The sequence below is a fragment of the Sylvia atricapilla genome, chromosome 1, assembly GCF_009819655.1.
Source record: "Sylvia atricapilla isolate bSylAtr1 chromosome 1, bSylAtr1.pri, whole genome shotgun sequence".
NCBI classification, from domain to species: Eukaryota; Metazoa; Chordata; class Aves; order Passeriformes; family Sylviidae; genus Sylvia; species Sylvia atricapilla.
In genome coordinates this window covers 118071806-118099152 of record NC_089140.1, presented here as the reverse complement: position 1 = coordinate 118099152, position 27347 = coordinate 118071806, and the positions used below count along the sequence as shown (strand labels likewise).

Here is a 27347-nt window from a genome sequence, read left to right as displayed (position 1 = left end):
GGCGAGCGCGGCGCGTGTCTCCCCCGGCGCGGCCCCCGGCCCTCCATGCGCGGCGCCGGGCAGCGGGGCTGACAGCGGCTCCCGCCGGCGGCAGCGCGCCCGAGGGAGGGAGCGGCGGCGGCCGCGGGCTGCGGGCCGGGACTCGCCGCCCCGGGCGCTGACAGAGCCGTCCCGCTCCGCCGCCTCCCCCTCGCTCCCGCCGGCGGCTCCCGCCGGGCTTTGGCGGCGGCGAAGCACAAAGGCGCGGGGCCCGGCGCGGCCCGGCCCGGCCCCCCGGGGGGCGCGGGGGCGGCGAGGAGGCGCCGGGCCCCCGCGGGGCTTCGCCGCCGCTCCTTCCCCGCTGCGGTGAGCCCTGCGCGGGCAGGTGCGGCGGGCGAGGCCGCTGCCCCGCGGCGGGCCGGCGCACCGAGGCTTCGTCAATGGAAGTATGTTACCAGCTGCCCGTGCTGCCGCTGGACAGGCCGGTGCCGCAGCACGTCCTCAGCCGCAGAGGGGCCATCAGCTTCAGCTCCAGCTCCGCGCTCTTCGGCTGCCCCAACCCCCGGCAGCTCTCGCAGGTAGGCACTGCCGCTGGGCCCGCGGCCGCCTGCCCCCAAATACCGGCGGCGGTGGCGAGGAAATGCAGCGTTTAATATTTTTATGACTGCTTCTTGCCGAGGTTATCTATTTAGCATCGCTTACGATGCGAGCGGTGAACTCCGTGGGGTTTATTTCCGCAGCCAGTGGGCTATTTGTTTCTCCTGTAATTTTTAAGATAGGGCTGTTTTTTAGTTCTCTTATTAGCTTGGGCTTTCTTTGAAAGGTTCAAATTTCCTATGGGGTTGCCAAAAGCTGCAGCGACTTTACTGAAATGGTGAACATGCACTGCAGTGTTTTATTTGGGATGCTCTGCTTTTTCTCTCTCCAACTATTGAGGCTTGGCAATTTGTCTAGAAGGAGACAAAGATCCTTGGCTTTTTCGTTTCCACGGTATTGTTCCCAGCCCATATTACATCAGTCACAATGTGAATTGTATTGTATTTTGTTTCATCTGATCGTGTTGGAAATACTGTGAAAAAGGTCATTATAACTATCAGGACAAAAAGCAGGTTTTTCTTGTGAACACTGCCCTAAATTTCTGGTTGTGCGTTAGTATGGTTTCCCAGCACCCGGTGATAAAATTGTATTCTGGCGGAAGTCTCTGGAGAAAATCTGGAATTATGGTGGAAAGCATATGTTTTGGTGGGGAGTCAGCGATTTGGCTTCGAGGGATTTCCTATGTCGAGATTGAAAGGTCTGTTTAAGTGCTGTGAAATATGTTGTCCTTACAGAAGATGGTGTCTTTGCATGTGTAATGGTATCTTTTTGTTCTGTCCGTTTTTGGTGTATCTTATTAAGTTATTCTACTTCTTTTTCCATGACTTGCTGTGCTACACATACATCTGTGTAGAAAGTACAGAGCTGCCAGTCTCTTTTGGCTTTGTCCCCTCTTTGGTAGCAGTGGAGCTTTGTGTATGTGTGAGCAGAAGGCACATGTATGTTGTTGGGACAGGAAAAATTGACGGAATGCTATGTTAATGACCAGGAGCTTGAATGCATGTGGAAATAATTATTAACAAGCAAATGAAGATGAACATACGTTGACAACACTTCCTTTTCTGAGTATAAGTGTAATAATTGACAAAACCCTTGGTTTTATAGCAAATTAATTTTCCATGTAGCAATTGGGTTAGGATCTTTTCCATTTGTATTGCTCGTTCTGAGCTGTACTTGGTAGTGGTGACTTTTCCATATGTAAAAGTCGTCTTGAAAGTCCAACCTAATACAGCACGCTTTGTTCTGTGCAGGTAGGAGTCTCCCTTGTTTGAACCATTCCTGGTTTTCTGAAAAGGAGTAGGCAAAATGGTCAAGGTGATACATTGTATTCCTTTCTGTATGGTCTCCAGAACAGGTGATGTGTGAAGTGTATACAAGTTTACCAAGCTAGATCTGGTATTGATCCAATGTGGTGGTTTTTTCTCTAACTTTCAAGCTTCTCAATGGATTCCTTATTTTCTGACCAGTATGCTGCAGGTATATTATTGTGTTCCCAGAAACGTGCTTGAATAACTTGTAGAAAGGGAAAGTATGTGTGCTTGACCAAGTGGTATTTTGTCTGCATAAACCAGCAAGTAACTAAGTTTATGCATTAATAAAAAAAGAATTATGATATTTAAGTAAGGAATCCTTTGCTATTATCAGACGTCTGATTAGAGTACAGCTTAACCTTTTTTTCTCCCTTTCCCTGATGTCTCCTGCAAACAGTAGGATGTGGTTTGGTCTACCAGACCTTCAGTCACAGGTTGGTGTAAATGATGGACTAAGAAGCCAGTGAGATTAGTGATTCTGTGTAACTCCTGAATTTAACTTCACCTTGCAAGTCTTTTATAAGACATTCCAGTTTCATTCCTGTCCAAGGAGAGCTGAACTCTTAGCAGTTTGTCATTCTCAGTCTTCTGCTCCAGCTAGAATTTGAGCAATAGGAGTAAGGCTGGAGATGTGTACCCAAGGAGCTGGTATGTACAGCCAGCATTTTACAGCTAATAGGCATTTAGCAGATTTTTTAGAAAAATTTAAAATTACATTCCCACTTAGAAATTAAAAATGACATAATTGAATCATAAGATATCTTGTCTTATCCTTCCAGCAGGAAGGTGTTTTACGTTGAAAACATATATGAGATAAACGCACACTACATTAGACATACCATTTAATTGAACAGTCCAAAGCAGGCAAATATTGATCTCTTAATTTATTAAGTAGAATTTCAGTTTTGTCGAAGTTTGTCTGCATGGGTTCAAAATGGGCTTGTATGTTGCTTTTTTAAAGCTTTGATAAAGTGGTGCTGGACATTACCTCAAGGATTCTGGGCTACTCCTCTCAGCCCCAGGAAGAATAAATTGTACTTACAGCATTATTGGCAGATGTTTGTCTACTCTTTGCTTAATCTATTTTTTAAGATACAGTCTGATGAGATGAAGTGAGTCGACATAACTCATTACTGCTGAAGGTTAAAAGCCCTGACATTGGGCACGTGTTATTACTACTTCCTCTGTGCCATCTCTGATGCTTGTCAGGTGTTTGCTCGTTCAGTTCACTAAAACAGCAGAAAACTAACACAAGCAGGAAACTTGATAGCTTTCTGCCATCGCTTTGAATAAAATAGGCTTATTGAAATTTGTCAGAACTGATTTAAAGGAAAAGAGGGTACCACTAGGCTTTTGAAAGTCATAAAAGCTTTAAATAATAGAAATTATGCAGTCTCACTAGTCAACTGTTCTTAATAGTGCTTAACTGTTCTTGTGTTAAAAGAATTTTTTAATACTGAAATTAAGTCTTCTGTGTGGTGATTTGCACCTTTTACCATACCCAGTAAATGCAGAGAAAGGCTTATTCCTTTTTCCTTGTAGTTTTCTTTTATGTATGAATTATTTCCCTGTAGTCTTAATTTTTGTTAATTTTGAAGTTTTTACAACAAAAATAATAAAGGTAACATCTAGAGGTTATTTGTGATATTTATTGTTGAAATCCAGTCAGGTGAAAAGCTGCTGTTATTAACTGAAACAAATGTTTCAGTTGATAATCATCTTTAAGTATGAAATAGTTTCAAGTGCTAGTATTAAAAGCTGTTTTAAAGGGTATTTGAATGTGTAAGTGTTGAAATTACCAGGACATTTCACATTGAGATTTGAATTTAGGTTCACTCTGAGATCATGTGCGTGTTAACCAGTACCTTGGATCATACATTCAGGGTGTTCATTCCATATATTACAAAATTACGTTTTTCCAATTAAAGCTGAGCTTTCAGAGAATAATTTTGATTTATTGCCTCATCTGGTTTTTAGCTTGGTTGTTAATAGCAGTAAAAAAGTTTCTAGAACTGTACTTACTCAGTGTGGAAAACTTTTAGTCTGTGTTTTAATGAATAAGGGTTTATAATGAAAACCACTTCACAAACATAGCTATGAGCTACATTTAGATTTGTCCTGCATTGCATTCCCCCTCACCCTGTGTTGAATTGACATAAACATATCTATCACAACTGAGTGAGAAAACTTTGGCCTAACCTGCTATTTCTGATTCATTTCTATCTCTCTACTTTGTAACTGGCTCTTTAGTTCTTCCAAAGATAGCATCAATGGTATCTGGTGGCAGTGTCTGAATAGAAGTAAAGATCTAGCTTTAGCCTTTCTGTCTTTAAATGATTGAAACTGATGATGATAAAGGAAGATTACTTTTAATGATGAAATTGCATGAAGAGGGAATGGAGCAAATAATAGAGGACTCCATTTGAATCTCAAAAACATAGGCACAGTCTCTACCTGAAGTACCAAGTACTGCTGTGTGCCAGGCAGTATCATGTCCTGCTTCCTGGGATTTGATAGCCTGGCTCATGATCCTTCTTCATTGCATCTCAACTTCATGCATTTAAGCAATGTAGTGTCAGCCTTGATCACACATATGGAATCCCAGATTTGACTTGGGGGATGAAGTGGGGTGAAAAGTCACTAAGAGCAACTGGAAATATACTGTACGGGTTGATTCTTCAATGAAAGGTGTATACTTCCTCTTTCCCAACAAAGTGCCTTTGCTTGTATTTCTTCTTGTCACTGTCACCTGATGTGATCCAAACATGTTTTGCCCTGCAGGTAGCATGGTAAGTTAAAAGATATGTTAGAGGGGTGTATTTATATGGTCTGGATGTAGACATAGGTGCAACCATGGGATTAAAGACCATTTTGCTGAGAGAAGTGTTGGCATGACCTATTTTTCCCTTGCAGCTGCTGCTCATTTCTACTCCTGCGTCTTCCTCTTAGTTGTGTCAACTTCTTTTTTTCTTTTTTCCTTTTTTTTTGATCAGGTTATTTTTCAGCCTTGGCTGACTCATAGGACAGTTTCATAAATTACTGTGACTGTTAGTAAGGAGGAAACAGCACACCACAATGCTAAACCAGGAGTTACGAGCAGTGGAGAAGCAGAAGGAATGCCTTACATTGGCCCTACTGCTGAATGTGAAACCCTGCCCTAAACCCCATTCTTTTCTCATCCACTGGTTTTCATAACTTTTCTTCTATACCTGTCTAATCCTCTTCGTCAGTGCTTCTCAGTTGTTGGCTCTTTCATTAGATTTCTCCTGCAATTTCCTGTATCTCTACTGCATGAATAATTAACGAGTTAAAATAATGAAATAATTTTCATGTTGTGATTCCTAGCCTCTGGAATTAATTCTGTGTTGCTGCTATGCTTGCCATTCCCTTCATCTTGTATTTATTGTGTCTGGTTGCTGAGATTGCATCTATTCATATGAGAGGGAGAGACTGACGCTGACTGTATGCACAGCACAGACAAGTTCTGATTGAGGCTTTCATACACTGCAGTAATTTTATGTGGCAGTTCATTTTTAAAATGCCCGGAGTTTTACGACCAATTAACTTTGTCATATGTTCTAGTGTAAAGCAACATTGGTACTTCATTCAGCCAAAAGGTCATAGCAGCTTATTTCATGGCCTATAATTGTCTATGTAAGATCTAAACAGAATAATTGTTTGAAGTCCCCATTAATTAGATTGTCTTAAATCACCAAAAGCCAATTCTTCTTTGTCCAGATTGTGTAATAGTATGTATTGTGCTTTGTAGGAACCTCAAGTTTTAGATGCTGTCTTTAAAGAGAATTTGATATGAAAAGAGAGATTATAGCTATGTGCCCAAGTTGGGAAATAATGAACTTTAACCGTAAAACAATTTTACAAGAAGTCAGCATTAGTATATGAATATTCGATATTCTATATGAAGTAATTATGTAGTAATAGCATGCAAATACAGGTTGTTGGAATTTGGAGTGTTTTCTGTGGGATGTCTGTTTCAGCAGCTTTCCTGAAAAAAACCACCCATTTCCTAGGTAAGTCAGTTTTTCCAGGTTGCTTGAGAAAAGCAACAGTATCCAAACTCGGTTAATTCCAAGTCAATAAACTCAGTTTCGAGTTAATGACATATCATAAAAATAATGTAATTTTTCTGACACGTCTGTTCTACAGTTTTGGTATGTGGAAAGCAAAGCTGGGGACATCTGCATTGTGAATCTTTATTTCTTCAGTTCTTCTGTTTTCTGAAAAGCCTGCAGTGCTAAAAATTGCTGGTGGTAGAATGGTGATTTGTTGGAATAGTTCTCTATCCTGTCAGTGACCATTGGCTTCTTGTTTTCTTGTGTTTCCGTCATTGATATCTGCAACTTTTCACTGATTTTCTGCTAAAATTGTAGATTTCTACATCTGTTCAATTTTCTTGCATTGAAGATCTCAGATTCACGACTGCATTTCCAAGTCATGTCAGGTTGTGGCTCGTATATATGAAAACACCTTTTGGATTGGGCTAAACCTGTTGTATTTGCTTTCATTCACTGCACCTGCATGGGAATAATGAGTAATCTGACAGTTCGAATTGGTTTGGTGGTTTGCCTTGTTTTGTTTTTGTTTTGTTATGTTTCTCCCAGAAATGTGAAACCAGAGTAGCTTGGTTGTCCTTTCCTGTGTAAATTTTTGTTAACATGTGTCAGTATTTTCCACATATGAATTTATACAGTTGCGTGTCTTAAGATACGAATTCATGTATCTTATGATTGAAGGAATGTGTCTTCTATTAGAATATCTTTTCTTTGTAAATGAAGGCGTGAAGATGGACATGCTAAAAATTTGTCTTCATCTCTGTGGTCATTCTGTGTAAAGCATTTAGTGCAAATAACCTTTTCTGTGCATTCACAGCTGAACGAGATGTTCAGTTCTGCTTGAAAAAAGTCTTTTATATAAGCAAACACAAATACATGGTGTGAGCATGCACATGCATGTAGGATCTCACAGGAAGCATGTGTCTGAGACTAGGAATTGAACACAGACCTCTCAAGTTCTAGTTCAGAGTTATGCACAGAATCCTCACAGGAAACCTTGATATAGTTATAGTTGCATCAGATTTGAAGTTTTCTTCAGTTTGTTCTGATTATGTCATTAACAAGTAACTGCAGTGTAAATAAGCACCCAGTGTAATCCAACAAGGCAGCCTGCCAAAGGCAAAATATCTTATTATAAAAATGCAGTTCTGGGAAACTAGATTTAGGGGTTAGTTGGAGAGTTGTTTATTTGTATGTTTGCATCCTGGCTGTATTGTATGGAATTTGTAGCCAAACATCTTGTTTTCTTTCTGGTTGAAAATAAATTTGTGGCTGTTATCTTGCCTTCCCTGCCCTCCTCCCTTCCATACCCTGAGAATTTTTTACTTCTGTTACAGCAGCCTGACTCCTGTTTTCTTCCCACTTCCCCCCTCTTTGTACACCTTTGATATGGCAATCTGATTTATTATCTTCCTGACCACACTCCCACAATAATTATAATTAGAGATTCCTGGAGTCTGCTTTTTATCGCAAGGTAGAGGGTGAATTCTTTTCTCAGCTCATAGCTGAAGTTGTGAAAGAGCCAAGTTTTTCAGCAGGCCTTCTTCCTCTGCCTGTGTGAGCATCAGAAAGAGTATGCAGCAGTGAGAATAATAAAGAAAGGTCTATATTAGTAGAATATTTTACTATTTCTTCCTCTGCTTCCTGCCAGATGAGATACATGGAAAGAAAGGCACCATTTCCTTGACCAGTCATAGGGATTTTTTTTCCTGTATCTCCCCCCATGACAGACATAGCTGGAGGCTGCTCTGACTAATAAAACTGAATATTTAGTACATGTGAAATACAGCCTGTTGCCCCTTTTAGGGCAAGGGGTCAATTCTGTCCTACAGGGTAAAGAAAACTAAAGGAAAATACACAGAAACCTATTCCAAGGCTGTGAGGGAAAAAGCTACAATGGGAACTCTGAGACTTCAGTACCTGGATCAGCCTTGGAACAGAAGGGATTTAGAAACTTTGTATGAAGTTTCTGTCTGATGTGATGGTTCTTGTCTTAAGAATCGAGGTACATATGGTGTTGGGATGATGGCAGGTAATTTCCTGAGTGACTGAGTTATATCTAGAGCAGGAAAAGTTAACACTCTCACAAAAACCACATTGAACAGCATAGTCTGGTGGTGGAGGAATCGTAGCTGTCATGGCAGGAGTGGCACTGGCCTATGTTACCTTTTGCTTTGTGTTTGTAGCTAATGCACCCCATATATTGATGCTGCAGTTGATGGCATGCTGAGGAGGAGGTTTCATGTTTAGTCAGGCATGAACTTGCACTTACATTTTCTTAAACTTTCCAGTAAAGTTCAGGTGCCACAGTAATCTCCTGAAATGTGTATGTGTGGCAGGGGTGTGTGTCTTATCAGTAGTTCCTTGTCTTCTCTTTTGCAAAGGTAGAGTCTTGTAACCAGTTTTCAAAAAGCCCGTAACACTTATTTCCCTGATTGTTAGCTCTGGAATTTTAGACTTCAGCTGCAATAATTAAGCTTTTCCTGGTATTGGGCAAAGAAAAATATGTAGATTTTTATAGCTGCAAACATAGTGTGAAGCTAAATAATAAATGTCTATATATGGATAGTAAAGGTCAGGGTTTTTGGTGCTCTTGCTTATGATGAGATCTAGACTGTATATTTGTTATGGAGTTCTGCTATTGTTCTGTTTCTTCTGTTTTGAAGTCTGAGCTACATTTCTTTTAGCATGGTGATAATAGGAACTTCTACACTTTCCACTGAATTTATTTTTAATAAGCATTTCCTAACTTGTTTTCATTTCAACAAAATAAACTGATTACATTTTTGTCCAGATAAAACACTTAGTATTTAGCTCACAAATTAGCAGACAAAATGGTAAAGCTTTATTGCCTGAATTAAGAATAAAAAATAACCTTCAGTAGCTCATAATGTCCCGAATATTTAAAAAATATTGTTGTCCCCTCAATGTTTTTTCCTTCTCTTTTCAAAATGGATAGTGGTTGTCCTCTGCGTCTAGTCTTTCTGCTTATATCTTTGTCACTTTGGATTATTGCAGGAGTTTTGCAACCTACCATAAATGAAGACTAGAAGTCAAACCTAGCAAATTGCAGGTACTAAATTCCTGAAGTTTTGTGTTCGGTTTGTACTTTGTTGGCTTTCAGGCTCTGTCTGTGTTGACTTTCAGGCTGTTTTAGGGAGGAGAAAGGCTTCATCTCCAAAAGGGTGTTGAATGGTTGAAGCTGTGGTTACCTTGTATTTTTTTCTTGTGATATTATGATGTTATTTTTGCCATGCTCTTCCATCTTAAGTTGAGGCCTGAAGGGATTTTTTTGTTTATTTTAATAAAAAGCCTTTGGTTAAAATTCTCCATCTATCACCTTTTGATACACGAGACTGTAAGCGAAATAATCAGCTGTGCACTACAAGGCTAATCCATTTTCATGAGCTTTTTAGGAAAGATGATTTGAGAGGATTAGACGAGGAGCTATTATTCATATACTGACTGAATAAATAGGGGAGACAATTAAGACTAATGAAATTTAAGACATTTTTCTTCATTCTTAATATTGTTATATTTATATGAGAACATGGTAAAGAAGCTACATGCTGAAAAATATGGCTGTGTTGGAAGCAATTTGTGAGTCAGGAGACTAAATTTTTCTTTTATGCTGAGTGTAAGTGACAAAGGGTCTGGTTAAGGTGGGACAACAGTTGATAAGGCTAAAAAATACATCTTAATCTTGTTTCTTGGTGTAATAACACATGTTACAGAAGGTTTTTGTCCTTACACTCCTGAAATTAAGAGTTAAAGTTAAGTACAATGATTTTTGTGTTAAATGTGTCATGAAAAATAGGAGGGCAGTTTTTTTTATTCTGCCTTGACACGCTGTAATGCTGTACTTGGTGCTTGGAGAGGCTTTGTGGTTGATGATTATTGTTGACAGGAGCCATAGTTTTTATTACTGATATTATTTTAAATGGAAATTCTTTTTCAGGTTAGAGTGTTATTTAATGTCTGCAGTCATAATTCCAAGATGATTTTCGTGTTAAATGTAAGCAGTATTGTTTGCACAGTAATTGCTTTTAGCTACCTATCTTTACTCCTGCTCTAGTGCTGACAGTTGCACTTCTCTGACCCTGTGGAAAGCTGGTTTGCTGAGCTGCAGCAGCAGAAAGGCCTCTTATTTTTGTAGCAGTAATTTTCTCCTCATTTCTCTCCCTGGTTTTCTTGCAGGATCTGAGGAGTGTTGGTGCAAGGGAAGGAGCAGGGATACGCAGGCAGAGGCCACCCAGTGTGTGGCAACACTGACTCAAGTTGTTTCCATTGCAGCTGACAGAATGTCCAGAACAGCTGAACTGTGTGGAATTGTTTCACTTTCTGGGCAAACAAGAGTGGGCTGATTAATTCCCTGATGTTATTCAAATTAAGTAATGTACTGTATTCAGGTATTTAGTATTGCTGAAGAAGCATTGTGCACCCTATGTCTTACATATTATTCACACAGCTTCAAAATCGATGATTTCATCTTTATTAGGTGTGTCCATGGTTCTGTGTGTTTCAGAGAGACTTGACTTAATAGAAGGAATATTTAAAAAAGACTATTGATAAACTTTGAACAAATGATTTAATTATATTAAGTCAAAGGGATCTATAATATTTTTTACCTATAAAACATCCAGTTTTGTAATTTGGATTATTGGACTTCAAAGTACGAAAATTTTTTGTTTTCTTCTCTGTATGAGTAGTGATTTAGAAATAATATAAAAATATAAGGTAATTTTCATGTGAAACTGAAAGTGTCTTTCCTCTCTGTATGTTTTTAATGAAAAGTAGCTATGGTTGCTACAGAGTATAAATTAGGAGTATGAGAACAGGAGGCTCAATCCTGTCATTTGTCTTTGGAGAATTGTTTAGCGTACTTAAAAGGCTTGCTAGTGTGTGTTTGTATGTGGGGGTGAGTGTATATATATATATATATATATATAAACATATACATCTGAAAATAAATATATGGTTTATATGAAGATGTGGTAACTGAATAAGGCTATGGTGGGTGCTGCATACATTCAGAAAAGTGAAAAAAATAGTATTCATTGTATCATTTGCTACCATTGTTGTCCTGTGTCCATCAAGTCACAAGCCAAAATAATATCCTAAAGATAACAATTTTGGGAATAGTTGTTGTTTTTACTTGATCTTTCTAAAATATCAAAGTTAAAAAAAAAAATCTTACTAATTTGCTAGCCTTTATAGTTTATAGTGAGGTTTTAGAAACTTTTGGTCAGAATGAAACATGAGTTTTACTGTTGAAAGTGCTTCAGGATGATGTCAGGTAACTGTCAGGGGATTCTTCATAGTCTTTTTGGTTTCCCTGTTTCCAGGTTACATGTTGATAGATATCTCCTTCAAACTCTGTAGAGGTTGCCCTGAAGCATGTCTTAGACCAAGGACAGTCATACCATAATAGCTGTTCTTTATGTTACTGAGTTGCCAAGTAAAACAAATCTGGATTGACTGTGTACATGTGTGCGCAGTTGTTCAGCCATCCATTTCTGCCGAGTTTAGTAGAGCACACAGTGATTGGCAGAATTATTTTGAATTGTGTCCTGAAGTGGATTCAGTCTTGTGGAGGTATTTGTGTGTGAGTTCATTAGGGGCCTGTGGGGACTCAACCCTTGGCCTAGGATTCGTGCCTTAAGTGAGTTGGGATGCCATAGGCGGTCTGCCCAGAGTAGCAGCAGTAGAACATTCCTTTGTCAACCCACAGGAGATCAGACAGGCCGTACTGCTGGTACGTTTGCTGGATTGTGATAGAAGAGAAGAAGCTGCAGCGGGAAGTGTACTGGCTTCCATTTCATGCATGCTGCTATCTGAGAAGAGAATGGATCAGTACAGATGATGATTCCACAGCTGAAGTAAAACTTGAGGATGGAAAAGGCAGTGTGCATGGCTGTCCTCTCTTAGCTCTTCATCTTTGCTGTAGAAGGTACCTCATGAAGATCATGCCTGAAATCTCCTTTGTAGGACTTGTGAGTGCAAAGACTGGGGACTGACAAAAGGCAGTGTGAGAGAGGTGCCACCAGTGCCTTTTGGGGTTTGTTCTTGGGAGAAGGTGAAGATCAAATAATTGTGTTACGTGCATGATAACAGAATGTTACCTTGTATGAGATTTTAGTGAAAACAATATGGTTTTGTTGAATGCACATGTTGATCCACATTTGTTTCATCCGTTATATCTTTTCCCCTCTGCTGCCTGCTTTGTAGCATTGTTTTCTTTGTGTTCCTACATGGTGGCTTAAGCCCAGATACAGCCTCTCAAAAACCTTCCATTAAAGTTATAGGTGTATTTATGAGGCCTGGTGCTTCACTTCACTCTAAAAGTGCCAATGAAAATTTCTGGTAAATAAAGAGGATGGATCTGTTGTGAAAGTACAGATTGTTTGTTAGAGTAATATGTAAAAAGGTTTTAGGCAGGTCTCTGCTCTTTAGGGCTTCCACTGATCAGTGCTTTGGGAAACAGGAGGAAGTGGCCCTTGTTAGGAAGAGAAAGCTGTGAGCTTTTAAGCCTTCCATGGACACCCAGGTGTGTGTGTGTTGTCATGTAATGGTGGTGTCTGCTTTCATCCCCGCACTCCTGACCCGATATTCTTTGCAGCTGGGTCTGGGCTGTGCCGCTCATTCTCTGCAGGGAATGAAAAAGAGATTGTGTGCAGAGTATGGCAGCGCCTACACAACAGAGGCCTCCAGTGAGGCAGGAGTTGCTGAGTTACAGTTTCCAACACTGAGCTTGCTTCTCAATTGCTTCTTCAGTGCCTCTGTATTAATTTTCTCATCTTTGTTGAAACCATATAGTAGCCTCTAGCACATAGTTAAAATAGATAATTAGTGATTATGTTCTTTAGTTTTCTAGTATCGAAATACTTTTTTTTTCCAGTTTGCATTTTTGAACTAGCTAGTTACACTTGGCTGAAATGTGCATGGGTTGTCTGCATTTTAAATCTTTCTCAGTACTGTTCTGAAAAATAATGCTACAACAAAATTATAAGTTAAAATACTGTTCAACATCTGCTCTACAGCTGAGAAATTGTACAGGGATTGTAGGTGAGATAAGGGACTTAGTTTTCTCTGCCCTAAAAGGAGTGACCTCTCATGTCTTGTGTGATCTAGCTGAAAGGCACTACTGAAGTGTCTGTCTCAGCTATGCAGACACACATAAGTGCATCCTTCCACTTAGATGTTTTTGGAATATCTCCTCTTTCTTAATGGGTTATTCTGATCATTGGCAATGTTTTTTGCTGTGGAGAGCAGTGTGATGTCTTCTGTTTTAGACTAGAAAGCATCTCTGGTTTACTAAGAAAACACAATGTTTTCTTATTATTCCATAGACATTTAAATACTGTTGGCATAATAAGTAACTGCATTTATCTTTCATGACTGTTCACCTTCCTGAGTATATTTCAAGTATTTAAGTATCAACTTAGTATTTGACTTACTAGTAATTGTTTTGAGGAAAGGACTGCCAAGCTGTTTGTTTTTAAGGTTCTCAAGCAGTGTTTGAGTGAAACTAGCTAGTGGACAGATGTGTAAGGTCTGTGCTTGGTAATGCTGAGTCTTTGTCACGTGTGTGAAAACTCCAATAATTTGTCCTTCTTACTCACAAGATGAAGCACATAAATTTAGCATCTCTGACTTTCTTGTCTAAGAATGCTGGTTTTTCTTTTTTTTAACTTCACAACTTCAACTAGAATTCATCAAGCAAATGTGGTATTTACAAGTGTGAGCTGTACTTTTTGATATTAAAAACACAGAGGTAAAATTTTTCAGCAGCAGTGCGAAGGAGAAAAAAACCTGAATGTGTAAAACTAGTAGGAAGGACAGGCAAAAGGCATAGCTGAGTGTGTAATTTAAAAGGAAAAAATATAGGTGGGGAAGAGGATTTTCGTGGGTAAATGTTTCATGTCTTGAGATAGGAGTGCCTGTGTAGTGGTGTTGAAGAACTATGCATTCTTTGTTCTTGTCCATTGTAAGGGTACAAAGGTGGTCCAAGTGCAGCCCTTTGGCTTCTGTTGGCAGTGGTAAAGGGACAGATGAGGTTATTTATTCATTCTCTCTGTCAGGCACACACTTCAACAAGAAATAAAGGTATTAAAACATGGTATATGTGGATGGACAAATTTCAGAATTAAGAGGTTTTAGAATTTAGAGTTTTCAGGTTTGCTACTTTAAATTGTTCTAGAATCACGAATCATATTATGGCAAAAAGGTGCCTTCTTAAAGATGATTAAGGAGTTTTAAGTATTCCAGGAGCAGCTCTTGAGGCTATGGGGCACAAATTAATTCTAATTAGCCCATGGTGAAATGTGTCATTGAGGTTTTAAAAACCTGTTCTGTATGGTAGATATCCCAACACCACCTGGAGGGTTCTTCTTTAAATTGCCAGTCTGCTTTGTGATGTGTATCTCCAAATCCAGCTGACAACTCAAAGCGTCTGAACATCTGCAGTGACCACATTACATAAATGTGCTGGCACTGCTGTCAGTTCCTCCCACGCATTCAAATGAAGCTGGTGTGGATGTACTGTATCTATTTAATCAGCTTTGTCCAGCCATCTAGGTGATTTGTCTTTGGAAATGATGTCAGTTACTTAAGAATTTGTGGTACCTCATGTATAGGCAAGGAAAGTGCCGTTGTAAGAAACTGAGCAGGAAGAATGAAAGCTGAATAAGCTGGTGATTAAGGTCTTTTCTGGCAGATGAGACCTACATGATGTTTTCAGTATTGTGTCTCTTTCTAAAAACTCTTTTCAGGATATGCAGGTAAGTGGAAAAAAAAAAGGGAAAGTTTTTTTTCCTGAAGTGGACTTCTAGGCTGGTATTTTTTGGTGGTGTCTGTTGTTTGTCTGTTGTTTAGAGAAGTGAAGTAACTGATTTTATGTCTGTTGGTGTTGTCTGGAATATAAGTATGGCCATGCTGTGAAAGTTTACAGAACAGTGTTCCAGAAATTGTATCTGGACTGGCAAATGTAACAACTCCAGTTGACTTGAATTTTTTTTTTCCACTTAGAGTTTCCAAGGTCACGTATACTAGTTAAATGATTTCCTTAGAAGTTAACCCTTATGCCTGTTATATAATATGATGAATTAATTATATTTACAGATGATAATGATTTAAATAATTTGTTTTAAAGAAGTCCTTGTGCATCGTGGCAAATAAAACTTATTTTTGTATCCTGTTGCTTTCATTCAAGTACAATAGATGAAGCATCATAATTGTAGTTATTAGAATTTACTTTTTTTTTGTTCCTAGGCTTTTATTTGTAGCAGTGAAGGTCATAGTTTTAATCCAGTCCCTCATTTTTTGGCTTTCATTTCAAGCTTGCATGTTTTCGGTAACTTAATACTTAAGATAAAATTCACAGGATTTCTGTAACAATTAACCTTAGTTTGTGTTTTTCTGTTGGTGCAAAAAGCGTAAGTCTAATGCCTTTAAATTACAAACATTGATAGAAGTCATAAAATTAATGGGTGATTGTTATGTTTTCAAGTGTTTTGTGCTTTTTAAAATAGATTTTTATCTTAGCCATTCCATTATGACCAAGTATATTATGTTTTTAGCATGGGTTGGTGCTATTCCTGAAAGCAGTTCCTTGATAGGAGAGTTCTAAGAGACTCTGAGGATCTTCACTTTCGGGGGTGGCTGGGGGATGGAAAGAGCCTCGCTTGTTAATGCCTGACTACATTTTTTTTGTATTTTAATGAAGAACTTTTTGTGGGTATTAATGATGTCAGTTCCATCAGCACACAGAGTGTTCTTTTGCCAGCACAATGAAGAATCTGATGTAAAGTCATCACACACCTTCAGAATCTGGCAGCCTTGACGTCTTGGGGGCCTTCATTGTGTCATATGAGTTCAGCTGTGGGCTGTTGATTGTTGCAGAAATCTAGACACGAGTGTGAGGGGGAAAAAAAATTGATGTCCTACTTGAGTTGGGTTTTGTAGATTAAAATGGCATCTATATCAAGATACTGAAGATAGTTGTATCAGTTTTGTTAAACTGTCTTTGTAGGTACTGTATTATCCTTTTATATCAACATATGTAATGGCCATGTTACTTTGCTGGTAGTAATTACAGAATTGATATGCCTTTTTTGATGTATTACAGTTCTTGGCTATTTGCAAAGCTCAAGATACAAATCTGTGTAATGGTTGGCATCATGCATTTTTTTTTAGCTTTTTTTTCCTCTTGATTTGGTGATTTTTTTATACTTTAGTGTTGAATACATTTTGGTAGCTTGCCTGTCAAATTTGACCATAGATAGAAAAAAGTGTTCTAGAAAGCAGGATTACCTCTCTCCCAGCTGTTTGTCCATATGTCCTCCAACCCACCCCATAATTTTTTCAGAAATGTGTATTGACATCAAATATGCCAAGTTATTATTAGCAGAACTGTTTTCACTTAAAGGGACATCACCGCTGTGACGTTGATTTGGTCTGATGGAGTTTGACACCGCCTGCATTTTGGAAAGAAAAGGTCTCTTACCTACGTTGAAATCATGCATGTGTGTATCAAGGGAATGAGTCGCCTGGTATTCTCTATTTGAGAGAGGGGTTTGGAATCAGAGCAGCCTCCTGCTCACATGTAGCAGGCTTTGACATGCATGGATTTAGCACGTACATGGAGGCAGCTCCCATATTCATAAGAGTCTCATATTCAGAGTCTGCTCTTGCCTTTGTAGTATCAAATGACCTCAGTGCTCAGAACTTGCTGATGTGATCAGCATGACATGAAGTTGCGCTCTGAAGGATTGTCATATATCTTGCACTTCAGATTGATCAATGTAGGAACATCGGATAGTTATTTTTAAAAAACTACCCAAACTGGTGTGCTGTTGCCTATGCATGCCTAGATGGAAACTCAGTCAGAGGTGAAAAAAGAGTCTGCTTGTTGAGGGAGGCAAGAGGATGCCTGGCTTCACTTCTGGTTCCCTGTTTGTGTGAACTATGAAGTGGAGCCCAGGTTTCTTCTGGATTAAACAGGAGTTGGTGATGCTTAGCTATGACCTGCAGGTAGTTAATTGTCATGAGCTAAAGAAAAATCTGTGAATGTTGTCTTCCCCTTTCTTAGAATACAGATGCTGTTGACATTTATAGATTTAGGAATTCAGTCACTTCTTCCAGCTGCTGTAAAGAGGTGAGTTAATCTTCTGGCTTTGCAGAATGCTTGCTCCTCGTATTTCAGGAGAAGTTCTTGTGCCTCACTACAAGCCAGAGATGGGCTTCCCGAACTTTGACAATGATATACATCTGAATGTGGTTCCTTGAAAATTACATTTCTGTCTCAAATATTTGTCCAGACCTCCATCACCTCCCATTTTTTCTGTCTTAAAAGCAAACAAAAATAAGTGATGTTGGTGTTAAGATTTCTCTCCTACTTTTAGTCTTATCCAAAGTGTAGCAAGTTGGCTTTTTGTTCAGTTGTTCATTGGGTTTCTTATGTTTCACCCTTTATGTTTTAAATAGTAAAAATACTGGCAGTTATGGAAATCACCACCCTTTCAGTTTTATAGGGAGATTATCAAACTGTGGCACATGATTTATACATAGTTGTTAGGAGAAAAAAAATAGCAAAGTAATCCATCAGGGGAGTTTGTCAGAATATATTTTATGTACAAAATGTCTAGGAAAAATTAGAGCAAAATAAATAAGTATGCTGTGAAATTTGTTTAGAGAATAAAAGCTGAATTCCTCTTTCCAGGGGTTTGTGATGTAATTTGATTTATAGAGAAAGGGTTTGGTTGTTGCTAAGGTACTTGCTTAATTTCACCTATATAATTCCATTTTATATGGAGGGATTACCATGAAAATATGGTGAGAATTGCCAGTAATCTCATCTGCCAGTGGAAGGTCCCTTCATGTGGTTTTGTGGGGGATATTGTTGTGACCTTTATAACTTTGCATTCAAAGACATTTTTTAGATTCTAGTTGTCTTTATTTTTTTCCCTAGAAAAAAAGGGAAAAGTATTAACAAAAAAAGTAGTGCTTGATGCAAACTAAAATTTATCCTGTGCATTTCACAGAGGTATGATGCTTTTCAAACAGTATTTTTTTGTAATATAGTAAAAGACTTGCCTTTCTAACCCTTGTAGAAGTTATAATTTGATTTCAAAGCTGTGTTTTTGTGGTCTTCCAACATTACTTGCAAAAAATACTTTTTTTTCCCTCCAGTTCTTCATTTCAGGAGCCTTGCATTTGTATGAGCATGTCCCGCTCCTCCACAACATGTCTGGATTCAAGAAGAGGTGGAATAATATATATTGCCTTAGGACAAAGCCATACTTCAGTGAAAGGCTGAAAGGTGTAGAGCTGAAGGGCAGCAAACCTCCTGTACCATGTGCCCACGGTATGGGGGAGGCTGGATCCAGGAAAGGAGTTCAGCTTATTAGTCATACCTCTGCTTCTCCCATGTGCAGTGTTATATTGAAACCTGTTTTGCAAAATTCGGGAATGAAAAGAAGACAGAACAATGTCCATGCACTGAGGTGCCAGTCAGTGCCAGCCCTGGCTGTTGTACCCTGTGCAGCATTGCAATCTCTCAGTTCAAGGTGGGCTGGAAGTACCTACTTGAGGTAGGATGAGAGGCATTGGTTTTTCTGATAAACTGCCCCATACCTAGGGATTTTTAAGACATCAAACAATTGCTTTTATTAAAAAAGGAAACTTAAGCAGTGTTTAGTCTCATTTCAATTATTTTGAAAGAGGAGGCTCTCGAGCACTCTGCAGTGCTCTTGTGGTTAACCTGTTCAAAGCTTTTTAAGTGTTGAATTTTCAGGATCAAAGTCATTTTGGCACACACTGTGTGCTTGAAAACTTATCATTAAGGACAGATTGCTTTATGGCTAATGCCCTGTCCACACTTAGCCCTGATTACTGCACTACTTAGAACCCTAGTAAGTGTTGTGTGCCTGGAGGAAATAGCGTCACAATACTTCTAAACCCACTGTTTGAAGGATTTTTATTGAACTTTTGTGTTTGTAGATAGTAGAAAGAGCCAATCCAGTGTTGAAAGTTCAGTTGTTCCTGGAAAAGTGTATCTCAGGTCTAGAATGATAAAAATGTATCAGTTACAGAACTACCTTAATTTTTTTGCATTGTACTATTTTCTGTAAGAAGTTCGTACTCACTGGTTAAGAGTGATTGCTCTAAATTTGTGCTGTAGTTTCCAGCTTACATGCTGAGTGTGTATATCTCTATATGAAGATTTATTTCTGTATTGCACAAGATACATTTTAAATTTGTAATTTTTGAAACAGATTTTTGTTTTCCGTAATTAGAAATTGAGTTATGTATGTAGTTTGTATCCTAAAACAGCAGAAGTGGTCTCTGAGATGAATGGGGAGTTTTTAATTTCTCTCTTAAGTTATGTAGGTAAAAATATGTTCTGACCAATAGTTTCATAGCTTGATTGTTGGTTTATTTTTGTGGGTTTTTCTGGGTTTGTTTTGTTTTGCTTGGTTTTTTTGTTCTGTTTTGTTTTTGTGGAGGGGGGTTGTTTGTTTGTTTGTTTTTTAATTGAAATAAAACAGAAGAGCTGTGAAATAAGTTTTCTTCCCTTATGGATGTAACTCTAAAGACAATCACAGCTTTAGGAAATACGCATTTCAAATGCCTCTGCAGTCCATGTTAGCATCCTTACATGAATGCATTGTGAGATTTTAATTTTTTTTAATGTTTTACAGGAAATGTAAAACATTATTTTCTTTATTGCTAAAATGTATTTGCTTTTGTAGTGAAAAGCATTTTAACCATATCTTGTGTTTTTTTGTCGGAGAAGAATGTAGGATTGGATGTATTTAAAAGGTAGTTAAATGCCACTCTGGAAGAAAAGATACTTCTCATGCTTCCATCATGTACTTTCTTATTGGTATGGACGTGTACATCATGACTGTCTGCTTGTCATTTATTGAATGCTTGATGTGAGATCTTGCAGCCTGGTTTGCCTTTTCTGTCCTCTTCCTCTCCTCCACCCCCTGTCAAAAGAGGGAGATGCTAAGGGAGCCATGCTCTTGTGTAGGCCGTATATGATAAAAAAAAAATAATTAAAGAATACAATTCCAGCAGTCTTAAATTGTGTGCCCAGAAGAACTGATGTTTGGGCTTTGATCTTCATGCTGGGCTGGAGTTTGAGGATGAATACTTATCATGGAATCATAGCGTGATTAGGGGTGGAAGGGACCTTAAAGATGATCCACTTCCCTCCCCGCTGCCAGGGCCAGGGCTGCTTTCTGCTAGACCACGTTGCTCAGAGCCCCATTCAACCTGGCCTTGAACACTTCCAGCAGTGGGGCATCCACAACTTCTCTGGGCAACAACTTGTGAAGTGCTCTGATAGTTTTGATGAATGCTTTAGAGAAGCCACTGAAAAAATTAATTCTTCCTTTGGAGTTTGTGCCCTTTGCAGTATGTGAAGCTCATTGCCGTTTCAGACCTTCCACTTTTTAAACAAAGGACTGACTTAGTTATGGGAGCAACAACCCCTGTGCATAAGTTGACTTGGAACTCTGAGAAAACCCAAATGAAATCTTACTCTTGGTCTGTTAAAGAACAGCGAGTATATAGTGTAGGAGAATTGCTAGTAATCTTTGTTTCTTAAAAACTGTGGTTTTGAGGTGAGTTTAAAATTAAGGGCATCGTAAATATGGATTATAATAAACTGACTGTTTTGGCTAAGGATTTGTTGCCAAACCTTTAATGCAGGATATTTTCCAAAATGTTTGTGTTGCTTGTTTAGAAGGACATGTCTGAAATGTCATTGAAAGACATAAAAACTATTTAATAGAATACCTGTGTATCTCAAAGCCAAATAAAAATTTCAGTGTTGAAAATGAATTGATTATTGTTAAGATTTGAGAAGATTTTGCTCTTCACAGTTTGGGAGGTAAATGAAAGACTGAGAGTTGAGCTTTTCGCTGGTGATTTTAAGAAGTTCGCTGGTGTGGTATGTGATAGGACTTCATCCAGGCTAATGGGTTAGCCACAGTAAGTGCTGCCTTTCTTTTCCTGTTCTCATACACAATTTGGTGGAATATGATGCAAAAGAGGAGACAGTAGAATGAAAGTGAGTTGTTTGTAAAATTTTGATTAGAGGCATGAGGACAATTTGTAATTCTGTGTGGGAAGCAATAAGGACGACATTGGGGCAATTTTAGTGGAGGTAGGCTGATTTACAGCATGGGAAGCGAGGTTCTGTTTTGTGCGTCACTATTTGGCCCCCCCATGGCACCTCCAAAAACCCAGGGATCTTGAACTACAGGCTGGGTTGCATTTCTTCCTGTATTTTCTAGCTATGTGTTTGGGAGTCGTCTTTGCACTTCCAGTACTGTTCACTTTAGGAGCAATAACATCCATATTCAGTAATTTATTCTAAAGCAAAAAATGTTTTTAATGTTTTCTGCTATTCTTTTGTTCTGCATGATCATCTATATTTCCATGAGTCTTAAAATTCTGTCAAAATGAGAAAGGCTTTAATTATCTTGAGGTCTTGTGTCTGTCTTCCATCATATTTGGAAAAGTAACTGACAGCAGATCCTCCTTTCCCCTGGAGAACAGAGTGTGTGGTGCTGTGCACCTTTTGATCTGTGAACTCCCAGCTCTGACATAATGATGAGAGGCCTGGAACATAATGATGAGAAGCCTGGGATTTTGCTGCAGTCTATACAAGCTACTCCTCTCTTTCTCTCACCTCATTTTCCAAATATGTTTCAGGGGTTGCTTATCTAGCTTAATTGTTTTATCTTTCTACTCCTTTCCAAAAGTTCCTCTGTAAAATTAGTTCACTACATTAATTAGATCATTATGATCCAATATACCAGATTTCCCCTTTACTGCCTAAATCATGTAACATTAGTGAAATTAATTGTGTCTTGATATTTTTAGTTTGTTGTGCAGACAGCACAGGTTTAGTCCTGCAGATAATCCTGTAGCAAGCTGAAATGGCTTCTTGCAGAATAACGGGATGATTAGTGACGCTAAATTTGAAGATGAAACTGAGATCTGGTATCAAAAATGTGTGGGATTTCCACATACCTGAAATACATACTGAGCTACTGGTTATGATTCTTGGTAAAAATGTAAGATTTTATCATTAGCTTGTGTGCAAACAGAGAAGACAGCAAGTGGACTAAACCCCAGACTTCAAATAACAAGTTCACCCGGAGTAGCTAACTGTTGTCTTAATTAGAATGCTTCAAAGTATATGCTAAGATTTTTCCACTACAGCTTTTTATCGCTTCCACAAGTTCAGCATGCCCTATACAGATGCTTAATTTGTATGCTGGGCCCTGTGATAAAGCTATTTCTGTCCATGAGATTCCAAAATTGTAGGCACTGATGTCAATGCAGATGAGGTTAGCCTAATTTGGTCAAGAGGGGGCTATGCCATGCAAAATCTTCTTTACATGGGCACATAAAGGCCAGGGCCAAGACTGACAGGTGTCCAGTGGGTGGAAAGGAGCTCCAGAGATAAACATTCTTGTTGGTATTGCTACAATTCTTGCTTCTTTAAGAAACAATGTAATAATTATGTGGCTCTTCTCAGAAACCATGCAGGATAACTAAGCGAATGGAAATGGAACGTAATTTTACAAATGTAAATATTTTAAATCCTATTGAAATAACTTATTTTCTATAGTTAATTCAATTTCTGTTTAGTGTTAAAATCTTGACAATGAAAGTAGCATCTTGTTACCTTCAAAAATGACGTATTAAATTCAGAGGTGTACTACTGTGAAATCCCTGTAAGAAAAATTACTTGAAAGTGTTTTTTAATTGTAGGAGGTCTTGGAATGTTGTAAATGTAATAGTGTGCACTCAGGTTGAATAATGAGTGTGTACAAGAAAGTACTTGAGAGAAGGCTGTAGAAGGATATTAGTTGTAGTTGGAGAAGTCCCTAGATTTTCTTCTTTAGATTTTCCGACTTTTTTTTCTATGTCAATGTGTCAGCGGTGAAGTGTATCAAAAATGTATTAATCTATTAATAGAGCACTTTCTTTGTATGCCTGTTTCCATACCTCCTTCCATGCCTCCTCTAACAGGATTGCAGTCATAAATTGTTTTTTTGCCTTGGATTTTTTTATATTAGTTTTGAGCTTATAATTCTTCTGTTCCTTTGTCAGTTACTTCTTTCTTAGTACTGACCAATTAGAAAAAAGCCATACCAAACAAAAACAAATCCTCTTTCTTTATATCCAGCAAAGTATTTCTTACACTGATGTCTCTGTAATGGACAGCTGAGCCTTTTCAGTGTATTTCAGTCTCCAACACAGTGGTCTTTTTCAGTTCAACACCTGCAGACACGAGGCACAACATTACTGAAAAGCTCTCTCTGTTTCAGGGTCGGCTTTATCTGTAGTGAGTGAGAAGCTGTAATAAGTAGATTCGGGTTTTGATGAAAAGTGTTTGGATGCGTGGATTGCTGGCACCCACATGCTAACAGAATATTAATGCGGGGCAATAACTACATGTTTAAAGCTGTGTAAATGTCTGTAAAGCATAAGGTGTACATTATTGAATTTAATTAGCAAGTTTTTAAAGCATTTGCTGTAAGAAATCTACATCTGCTATGGGTCAGAGAATGAGAATTTACAAGTATGTAACAAATGGTTGTAATTGGTAGCTCAATAAAATGAAAGGTGGGAAGCTGGCAATAATATATTATGACCTAGAAAGTGAGAGAAGGTGTTGAAATGGCAGGTGTGTGACGTGGGGAAGACTAGAGTTTTCAGCTTAATGTCTCATTAGAGCTTCTTCAGGTTTAAGGGATTCAGCTGAAATTGATCTGCCTATCCAATTTGATTGAAATTGGTCAGTTTATCCTTAATTGGAAGACTGAAAGCATTTTTGGGCATGGTGGGCAAGAAAATTCTGAAATAAGTGTTGAGTGCAAATGCATCTCTAGGTGAATTTCTTCTAGGAAGAACATTGTAGCAGAAACTGTGACTGCTATGGTTTCTATGGTTTGGGTTTGTCTATGGTGTGTGTGAGGTTTTTTGTTAGTTTCATTTGTTTGGGTTTTCTTTTAGCTTGAAATTTTAGGGGCTTTTTTTTGAGGTGAAAGAAGTTGAATGTAGTTGGTCAGTCTTTTCTGTGTTTCATGTACTATGATACCATGTGCAGCTTCTTAGTTTTGTGCTTTGCCTTTTTGTGATCTGTCTTTGACGCCCTTTATTCTTCATAAACTCTGTGATGACTTTAAGTTAATTATTTTTTTCATGTATATCATATTATAAATACAATATTGATTTGTGAATTTGACAGCAAATGGTGTAACTAGTTTCAGTGTTTGTCCTCTGTAATTCTTTGGTTACTTTAATGGAAGTAATCACAAAATAAGAGAATGAAAGCCAGACTTCATTTATTTCAGATGTTCTGTTGTGCTCTCTGCTTAATTTGTGAAAGTGAATCTTCCAGCTTTCCCCTTGAAATTTAATCTTTTTTTGACAACCTAATATTTTTGCGTGATGGCTAGCAAGGAAACAGAAACAAAGATGGTTTTATTACTGCCTTTCTTATATTTAACATACTGTTGGAGCTTTAGCATGTGCCAGTGTGCCTAGGAAACTGCTGAAATGTGTTAGGTTTTGTTTTGTTTCTTTTTTTCCCTGTGGGAATTGTTAAGTTTTTTAAAAATGAGATTTGGAAATTGAAAATCCTTGCTTAAACTAAATGGAAGCTGTGTTGCCTGGGGAGTCTCAGTAAGTGTGAATGTTTTCATTTTGTGTAAACTGTTCTTTAAATGCTTCCTACAAAGTGAATTGAAGTGTGTGTGAAGGGGTTAAAGGTAGCTTTTAGCAGTGCTGGATTAGGAAAAACTTGCTAGACAAGAACCAGGCAGGAAGATAATATTCTAGGCTTTGAGAGAGGTGGGCCCTCATAGCTATGGGAGTACCCATCACTTAGTCAAATAGAGGCTCTTAGTTGTTACCATAAATTTTATTGATTTCCTTTTCATTTTCACATGTGAGTGAGAGAAGCCCAGAGAGCGAGGGAAAAGGAGCATCTCCCATTGTACCCTGCCCCTGTGCCTTTTAGCCTTCATTAATTGCACTGCACTGCTCTCTTCTCTGAGTTCATGAGCTAGACAGACACACGAGCAGAAATTCATGCACAAGGTGCTGTGTGAGGAGGCCCTGAGTGCTTCCTGTGCTCCCCCTTTCCACACACACACTTCTGGAGGCTCTGCAGATTCACAGGTGAGCTAGTAGTGTTCACATAAGCATAAAAGATATTGGGAAAACTTCTCTCCAAGGCAAAAAGCTTAAACCTTGAATATAGAAGACAGACTTGTTGTGTCCTTTGTGTCTTCTGTTGATAATTTGTGAAGAATAAGATACAACTTCTGTAACTTTAAGTTCTGTAATTTTCTTTCCTGGTTGTTGTGATGTGTTGACAGTTTTGCTGTGTTTTTCTGTGAGATTGTAAACTTAATGTTTTTTATTTAGATTCTCATTTAAATATAGCACAGTAAGATGATCTTTCACTGTTCAAAGGATATGCTTTAGAAATAGAACATAAATTTTTTATACCAAAGTCTAAAACGTTGGTAGCTTTTCTTGTCACACGTTACTGTTCAACTGTTCTCACTTACATAGACGGGTTACTTGCAATATGTGAAGTACGTGGGAATAGAAATTACTGTTTATTTGCTTCCAGTTTACCATTCAGTCTTGGCTGAAGGTGTATTTAATAGTGAAACACAGTAACTCAGAGCAGCTAAAACTCAACTTCTTGCATCTCACCTTCAGAACAGTCTTCTGAGTGGATTGCAGTCTTGAGACCCTGGTGGAACTTTGTCTTGTAACAATGGTAGAGTTCTTTAACTCTCCAAAATCACACATAAAGGTATTTGTATTGAACTCTAAAATTGGCCCAGTTTCTTGCTGTGAATGAGCAGCAAGAGTTTGTGAATTTAAACAAAGGCCTAGAATACCAGAGTAATTAAACGTCTTTTGAAAACATTTGTCTGAATAAATCAGAGAAGGAATACTGTGTTGTAGAACTTCAGTTAATCTTCTGGTGATTTGTTTTACCTAAAACAGTGAATTTCAGGGTTTCTGTATTTAAATGAGCTAAATTGGATTGCTTGTCACTGGGCCAGTTTATATCACATAACGCTTTTTCTTATGGAAACACGTCTACCTAAACTGAAGTTCATGATATCACAGAGGCACTGCGACTGTTCTAATTTGTATTGCAAAAGAATAATTTTAAAAAGAAGAAAACTGTTTCAAGGTATTTAATCTATGCAAGGAAGTTTAAAAAAATGTTCTTATACACCCCTCAACTACGCTATCTATGATTTTGCCTTTTTCAGTGTTACATGTAACATGTTCTGTTAACCTGCAAAACCATGATGTTGAGCAAATAAGAAGAAAGGTTTAAAACAGCCATCAGAAAAATGCAGTGTTTAATAGTGTGCTTTTTGGACAAAGGTTTATATGATTTTTTTTGGTAAAATATAGACTACCTCTTATCCCCTTGAGAAACAGAGGATACTGATCCTGATAGTTTTCTATTGCATGATTCTGATAGTTTTCTATTGCTATGTTGCAGTAGCAATAGAAAATTTACCGAATGGGTGATGGTGCAGAACTGCAAGTTGTTGACTTCATTCATTTGTTGGGATTGTATCTTTTCTAAGGGGTTTTTTTTTCCTTTTCTATCTTACTGAGGGCTGAAATGGAAGATTTCTAAAACTGAAAAGTGGTTTTTAAGGGTATAATTTCTGCCCTCTGGATCCGTAGCTGTCCTTGATTTTCAAAGTTCATGTTTTGGAGTTCTCAGCCCTTGGTTTAAGATCAACCAGCCTTTTGAGTTTAGTTGCACTGAGTTAGGCAGTTGCAGTGGTGATTTATTTGTAGTTGTGGTCGTGAAGGTAATTTTTGCTAACTTTCTTAGATTTTCATGTTTGCTTATGGCTTGCTAGCTGGTATGTAGCTTTGTTGATGAGTCACTGTCCCTGGAATATTCAAAAGATGTGGAGATGTGGCATTTAAGGACATGGGTTAGTGGTGGACTTGGCAGTGCTGGGTTAGTGGTTGGACTTGGTCTTAAAGGTCTTTTCCAACCTAAATGATTCTATGATTTTGTTAATAAACAGCTAGAGTAGTTGGAATCTTGTACTTAATTGCAACTTAGGCTAACACAGCAAATCTTTTAAATAGGCTGAATTGGAAGTAAAATGCTTAGATAACATTTTAAATTAAAATGTAAATAGAAGTAGTATTTGTAAAAGTTGGTCATGGTGTATACATTGTGAAATTCTGGAAGTTCTGCACTCAATATCTATAGAAATAATGGTGTATTTTCTTCTTTTTTTTTCCCTCAAGTGCAATGTTTAGTGGTTGGGTTGGGCTGCAGCAGTAGCTA

The 27347-nt window shown here is 38.2% G+C and overlaps 1 protein-coding gene across 1 annotated transcript in view; it reads left to right on the top strand.

Annotated features, from left to right (window-relative positions):
- The first annotated feature begins 383 nt into the window (after positions 1–383).
- PDE7A (phosphodiesterase 7A) overlaps positions 384–27347 on the top strand; it is a 73896-nt gene continuing 46932 nt past the window's right edge. Inside the window, exon 1 of the mRNA XM_066331865.1 lies at positions 384–557. Within this exon, the coding sequence (XP_066187962.1) occupies positions 420–557 (138 nt within the window). The 5' untranslated portion in view covers positions 384–419. The remainder of the gene's footprint in view (positions 558–27347) is intronic.